This window comes from Parambassis ranga, chromosome 18 (assembly GCF_900634625.1).
Source record: "Parambassis ranga chromosome 18, fParRan2.1, whole genome shotgun sequence".
NCBI classification, from domain to species: domain Eukaryota; kingdom Metazoa; phylum Chordata; class Actinopteri; family Ambassidae; genus Parambassis; species Parambassis ranga.
In genome coordinates this window covers 581,815-588,518 of record NC_041038.1, presented here as the reverse complement: position 1 = coordinate 588,518, position 6,704 = coordinate 581,815, and the positions used below count along the sequence as shown (strand labels likewise).

The 6,704-nt window shown below is 43.0% G+C and overlaps 1 protein-coding gene across 1 annotated transcript; it reads right to left on the bottom strand.

The window, feature by feature from the left end:
- Positions 1-234: 234 nt before the first annotated feature.
- rwdd (RWD domain containing 4) lies at positions 235-6,300 on the bottom strand. Its single transcript, XM_028429250.1, has 8 exons — positions 6,108-6,300; positions 5,461-5,541; positions 5,219-5,328; positions 4,973-5,123; positions 4,741-4,846; positions 971-1,020; positions 851-853; positions 235-762 (listed from the first exon to the last, which is right to left on the bottom strand). Exons 1-8 carry the CDS (start codon positions 6,129-6,131, stop codon positions 733-735), a joined length of 555 nt encoding a protein of 184 aa, XP_028285051.1. The 5' UTR covers positions 6,132-6,300; the 3' UTR covers positions 235-732.
- Between the last annotated feature and the right edge of the window lie 404 nt (positions 6,301-6,704).

Sequence of the window (6,704 nt, the reverse complement as noted above, 5' to 3'; positions counted from 1 at the left end):
TTTGTTATTGTCACGTTTTTTCTGATCTGATCTATAAGGTGATTTTTTTTATCTTGTTGCTGTTTTTTTTTTAAACTGTGAGTCCAATTATTTTCCACATTAGGTTGGGTTAGATTTTATTTTGAAGGCAGCATCACTCAACTTCCTCCTAACTTCAGTCAAAACCAGCCACCGCTGCTTTAATACAAACATGCCATTTAGCAGGGATGTAAGTAAAATTCACATCAGACAAAATGTAGATCAAATTTGGTTTTATTCATATATAAACTTTTAAACATAACTCCATAAGGAAAATAACATTAATCAAAATAATGATGGAGTAACATTTTGTGTTATTAAAAGTTCTCTGCTCTCATATAGTCACATGGTAAACTATAGTAACACATTCACACCATTTAGAAGCACAATCCCACATAAAGAGCTTCAGGGTCAGGCAGCTGGGCTTGAGCTCACACACTGAAAACATGGCAGTGACAGCATTAGGAGCACATCCACAAAGATGACTTCTTCCTCAACAGGCTGCAGTGCACAAATACCACAAACAAAAACAAAACACAACAAGGGCTTCTATGACTCCCAGCTTTGAGATCACACTTAAGCTGGGACTCTGTGTGTTTGTGTATCCACCATTACCCAGCCTGCTTTGGTTCTCATGTGGAAGCAGCTGAAGTTGTATGTGAAGGCATTGGGACAAGAGCAGCAGCAGTTGATACTTTGCTGCAGTGTATTGGGCTAGTCATCTTTTCCTCCTGTCTTACTCAGCTGTGATGAAAACACACAAAGATGCTAAGGCATGGCAACATTTGTGAACAATTGAATTAAATTTGAAATTAAAGTGTTTTGTACTTACATGCTGAAGTTGGTGAAGTAGTAATGACAAAAGGGAAAAGACAAAAAAAGGTTAATAGTTGGTAAAAGAACTAAGGATTAAGTGCACCATCTTGTGTACAAAGAATGAAAATGCATCTACCTTGATGACATCGACCCAGTTCCACCCTCTTGGCAGCTCCCCCTTGTTATCTGGAAAAACGTTTTTTTAAAATGCGGTTTCTTGTTATATTTAAGCACTGTATGCAGATGAAATAGATGAGCATGTCTATTAAAGGAACATCCAACACACGATAACTGCCAGCATGAGTGGGTGGAGGGTGAAAGGTAGCAGAGAGTGTATTTGCAAGTATTTAATCAAAACAATACAATAACATCCCAAACACATAAAGGAGGTCTGGGATGGTGTCAACACCATCACAGGCTACACATCAAAGGCCCCAACAGCAGGGGGGACAGTGGAGGAAGCAAACAGGCTGAACAACTTCTTCAACTTCTTCTCCCCACCTATCACCCCTCCCCCCATCTCAACATCCTTCATCTCCCCCCACCCCCCATCTCAACATCCATCCATCACAGCAGACCAGGTGAGGAGAGAACTGAAGAGGCTCCACCCAAGGAAAGTGGCGGGCCCCGACAGGGTGCGTTCTCGTGTGCTGAAGACCTGTGCTGCTGAACTGGGAGAACCACTCCAGCATGTCTTCAACCTCAGTCTACAGCTGGGGAGAGTGCCTACCCTGTGGAAAACAGCCTGTGTTGTTCCAGTTCCAAAGAGAAACTGCCCTCAGGAGCTGAACGACTACAGACCGGTGGCACTCACATCACAGCTGATGAAAACAATGGAGCGGCTCATCCTCAACCTCCTCAAGCCCCAAGTGCATCAGGCTCAGGACCCCCTACAGTTTGCCTACCGGACAGGTTTGGGTGTGGAGGACGCCATTCTCTACCTCCTACACTGTGTTCAAGCACATCTGGACAAAGGGAGGGGCACAGTGAGGATTCTTTTCTTGGACTTCTCAAGTGCCTTCAACACCATCCTGCCCCTGCTGCTACTGGACAAACTGAGGGAGATGTCAGTGGACCACTACTTGGTGTCCTGGATTGCTGACTACCTCACGGAGAGACCACAGGCTAAAGACACCACATCAGACACTGTCATCAGCAGCACCGGAGCTCCCCAGGGGACGGTGCTGGCCCCCCTCCTCTTCACCCTTTACACCTCAGACTTCTGCTACAACTCAGAACTGTGTCACATCCACAAATTTGCAGATGACACAGCCATCGTGGGGTGTATACCAACTAGAAGTACCTCGGGTTATGGCTGGACAACAAGCTGGACTGGACATGCTGTACAGATCACCTGTACAAGAAGGGCCACAGCCATCTGTACTTCCTGCAAAGATTGGGAGCCTTCAACATCTGCAGGAAACTCCTGTGGATGTTCTACCAGTCTGTGGTGGCCAGTACACTTTATTATGCTGTTGTCTGCTGGGGGGTAACATAAACAAAAGGTGTGCCAACAGGCTGGACAGACTTATCAGGCGGGCCGGCTCTGTGGTCGGCATGAAGCTGGACTCCCTGGTGACAGTGGCAGAGAGGAGAGCACTAAAAAAACTTCTGGCTATTGTGGACGATGCCAGTCATCCTCTGCACACTGTCATTAGCGCTCAGAGGAGCCTGAACAGTCACAGGCTGCTCCTCCCCAACAGGAGGACCAACAGACTCAGAGACTCCTTTGTCCCCCGATCCATCAAACTCTACAACTCTGCTTTTGGCAGGAGGGGGAAAAGGAGGGAGGAGTACAGCCCGCCTGATACAACACACGTGCAATAATTTATATGTGCAATAATCCATCTGTACCATTTATGCTGGTGTGCAATGTTTGTACATAATTCCTTACATTTACTGCACTATATCACATTACCATTTATGCTGGTGTGCAATGTTTGTACATAATTCCTGTTATCTTTTATTTTTTACTGTACTATATTCTATTTTATTCTATTTTATTCTATTTAACTCTTGCTCTGACTGTCGGTGTTGTATTGCTGCTGGCACCCAAATTTCCCTGGGGACCTTCCCAAAGGGATTAATAAAGTATATTCTATTCTATGCTATTCTAATAACCACTGTCACCTCTAGTCATAGTCAGTGTATAAAAGCTAAAGTGGTACCTGCCTCTTTCTCACGTGTGTTTCTGTTTCCTGAATCATCCTTAAGGCTAATAATCCAATACTTTTTCTTTAACGATTAAAAAAAACTGAAAATAAATGAACAGTAGAGAAAACCAATTAAAATGTAGTGTGACCACCCTTTGCCTGCAAAACAGCAATTCTTCTTTGCACATTCTTCATGCATTCCCAGAGAAATCCGATCACATCAGGACTCTGTGAGGACTGAACCATCACCCCCAGGACTCCTTGTTCATCTTTATGCTTAGTCTGTAATGCCACTGTCTGTATTTGTGGGGTTTATTAGCTATTTGGCAGGAACTCTTTTATAAAGACCACTTCTGGTGGGTTCCACTGGTTTCTGCTAGTTCTGTGCTGATGTGCTTTTTCTGGCTGACCACTAGGTTTAAGCTGGATCCATACTCCACGAGAACAGAGTACTCCCTGCCCCCTGCAGACGTTATGCCCACAAAATGACGTCATTTTTCTCTCGGACCGCCCGTTGTGCAGCGAGCTCGGACACATGGCCCGGGCAGAACTTTTTCTCTTTAGGCTGTGCGTCAACCATGCTGTGATTGGTCGGAATTTATTGTGGATGTGATGAATGTGGAGAAGCGCAAGAGCTTCTTCAGGTGCTGAACACACAGACAGAAGGAGGAAGCACAACGACGATGGACAGTTTAGATGAGCAGCTGGCAAACAGCTCCTGGAAGGAGAAACACGGCGCACAGAGGAGAGAGTCTGTCCAAAAGGTGGTGATAAAAAATAATCCCAGTATTGATCACGGCGTTACAGTGGCTGGACGCGCACATTAAACACCGGGAGACGGGATGTATTATTGCAGACAGTCATCCACACGTTCACAGAATTAAACTCACACAGACCAGAGGTCTGCTACAGTCAGCTACACTGATCTTCTATCTACTGTCATGCTATACGTCCTCTTCCCTGAGCATTATCAGCTCGTTAGGCCAGGTAACCACGACTGTGCTCACAATTTGCAATACAATTGCATTGTCAACCTTTTGTGTGTGACGTGCGCTGCGTAGGAGGGCCATATGAGGAGTTCTGCACACACACGTCTCGCGGAGTATGGTGCCTCCGTGCCAAAACTATCTTTTTTTTTTACTCTTACCACCCGTGGAGTGAGTTCTCTGTTCTCGTGGAGTATGGAATAGCATTTATGGTCCCCCAGACTTTCAACATTGCATCTTGAACAGCACATCTTGAAAACCTAGTCTGCTTTGAAACCTTTGCCTAGAAGAGACCTTGCTGGTGCGGTATAACAACCTCGTCTTGTTGCCATGCTCAATCTTACCATAGTAAATGACCTCTGACATTAACGGTTATCCATGGACTCTCTAATAAGAGAACTTTCAGTTAATGACTGTGTTTGATGAAACTGATGATCAGTGAGCACCTCTTCATAGAAGTGGAAAAGATGTGGAGCACACATGTCTGTGAACCTCTCTTGGGGATCCAGCATCACAGCAAGTGTGACAGTGACTGCACTTCCTAAGAGTGCCTTGAAGATCTGGATACAGCACAGAACATGATCGGACAGACCTACCAGGTTCAAAACTTTCCTACTGCAATCATAACACTCAGCATTCTGAATGGATTTTAGCATTATTTATTACATTTTTACTGCCTTTTTAGATTTAGATGTTTTGTTTTCTCACTGCATTTTGTAAGATTTTTACTGTGCATACGAGTTACAGTGACAATCTGATTTGCTTACCTGTTCTGTTGATGATCCTTCTTTTCTGGGCTTTAGTCAGCTGCTCCTTCTTCTCCTTCTTCTTCGCTGCGGTAGGAGTCGTCACCTCACTGCTCGAGGTCAGCATCTGTAACAACAACAAATATTTTTTCAAAACCTGCAACGCAATTATAATGAATGCTTTGCACACATAGCACTTTACTGTGCTATCATAATGCAAACATGTAGAGAAAATAAGAGCTAATACACTGACCACAGCAGTCACCACTGGCTTGTGGTTCTCCATGAGCAACGCCTGGTTCTCCTTTGCCCACTCAAACAGAGTGTACATCATTGCAGTGCCCAGGTTGGCCTCCACCTGCTCCTCCAGCTTTGCCAGGATCTGCTGCTTTGTCTCTGCGGAACTGTAATCCAGCAACAAAATGAAAAATTACATTAGACTTATAAAAAGAGAAATGTCTTTAATTATAAACTGGAATAAGGATTTTTTTGAATTTACATTCTGTTGTTGAAAAAGGCATCCAGGGAGATCTGTGGGGCTGTTTCAGGATACGTCTCCGGCCATGTGATGTCTAGGATGAAAGCTTTGGTGTCCTCGAGATCTCCTATCTGTTGTGACATGTACAAACATAAGATAAGAACAATAGAATTAAAAGTTTGCAGTACTGTGATGAACTGTGGAAACCATTTTTATGTACTTTCTGGATGTTATATAGGCTTAGTACAGAGAACAGCACTTACCCTAAACTGGAAGGAAACTGGACTGATTTCCTTAAAGCATTCATCCCCCTCATAGATGGAGCGAAGCGCTTCCAGCTCCATCTGTGACACAAGAACAGTCATGTGAAGGTCAGTAAAACAGAAATAGTTAAACAGATCATTAATCATGTGGCATATAAACATGACTCAAGCCCTATTATAGGACAATATGGCCTCCCTTAAATTCAACCTTTAACTTGCTAAAACGGCTTGCTACTACCGATTATGTATAATTAGGACAAAATAATGTAATTATGTAGGTATTCGTGTGTGCCGAAATTATTGTTAGACGTGTAGCATTAGGAAAATGTCTCACTGCATCTTTAACAACACAAATTCCTCCAAACAGTCAAAAATACTTATTCGTTAGACTTTTGAATGGAGATCTGCGTGAGGATTCCTCATTAGGAACGACGCTATCCGCTAGACAGACATTCTGCAGAGACAGCTGTTTTAGCTAAACAGAGATCGAGCACACTGGTAAAAGCTGACATCGTAATTTGTCTGTCTGACAAGCGGATAAGTCAACCTGCCAACCCAGCCTTAACGCTAACACTCACGCTAGGCATGTAGTTAGCCTTTAGCCGCTAAAGGCACACAGTTCTCTACTGTACATAATTTACTCATACCTCTTGATCCTCGTTAGATGTCATGTTTGTCCTTCAGGTTCTGCACTCTCTGTGTAGACGACAAATACACAGTTAACAGCCCATTTCTGTCATAACTTTATTATAACAACATCGTCCAGTTGGTACAGTAACAGAGTACCATCATGACACTATACGCATGCGCAGTTGCAAGTAGGATGGTCCTCTGACACCCGAGGCTCCGACACATGCGCGGTAGCTCATGAAGCAATTTTTTTTTTAAACTTTATTAGAACTTAAACAAAACGGAACAGTGCCAGGGGGTTACATATACAAACATTATTTTTACAATGAGAATTATACAAAAATATTGTATAGAGCACATAAACGTAATGTCTTTCAAAGCTTTCAAATTATGAGATTTTTCTATAGTTTTGATATACTGTTTGGCCTCATTCCTAAATGCAACAAAAAAAGGTTTTTGATTTGTGTAACGACATTTGTGTATGTACCATTTAGATAACAAAATAATAAGATAATAATAATAAGGTAATATTGATTAGTCTTTGTGAGTGAAAAGGTAATGAAGCCAAACAGTACATTCTCCAAACAAAGGGAAAAGTCAGGATCAATAGAAGA

Excerpts from the sequence above, each read along its gene's own strand:
- rwdd (XM_028429250.1), bottom strand. The coding sequence starts at position 6,131 with ATGACATCTAACGAGGATCAAGAG. Across the intron at positions 5,542-6,107 it reads CATCTAACGAGGATCAAGAG|ATGGAGCTGGAAGCGCTTCG; the intron begins GTATGAGTAAAT and ends CTTGTGTCACAG. Across the intron at positions 4,847-4,972 it reads AGCCAGTGGTGACTGCTGTG|ATGCTGACCTCGAGCAGTGA; the intron begins GTCAGTGTATTA and ends TTGTTGTTACAG.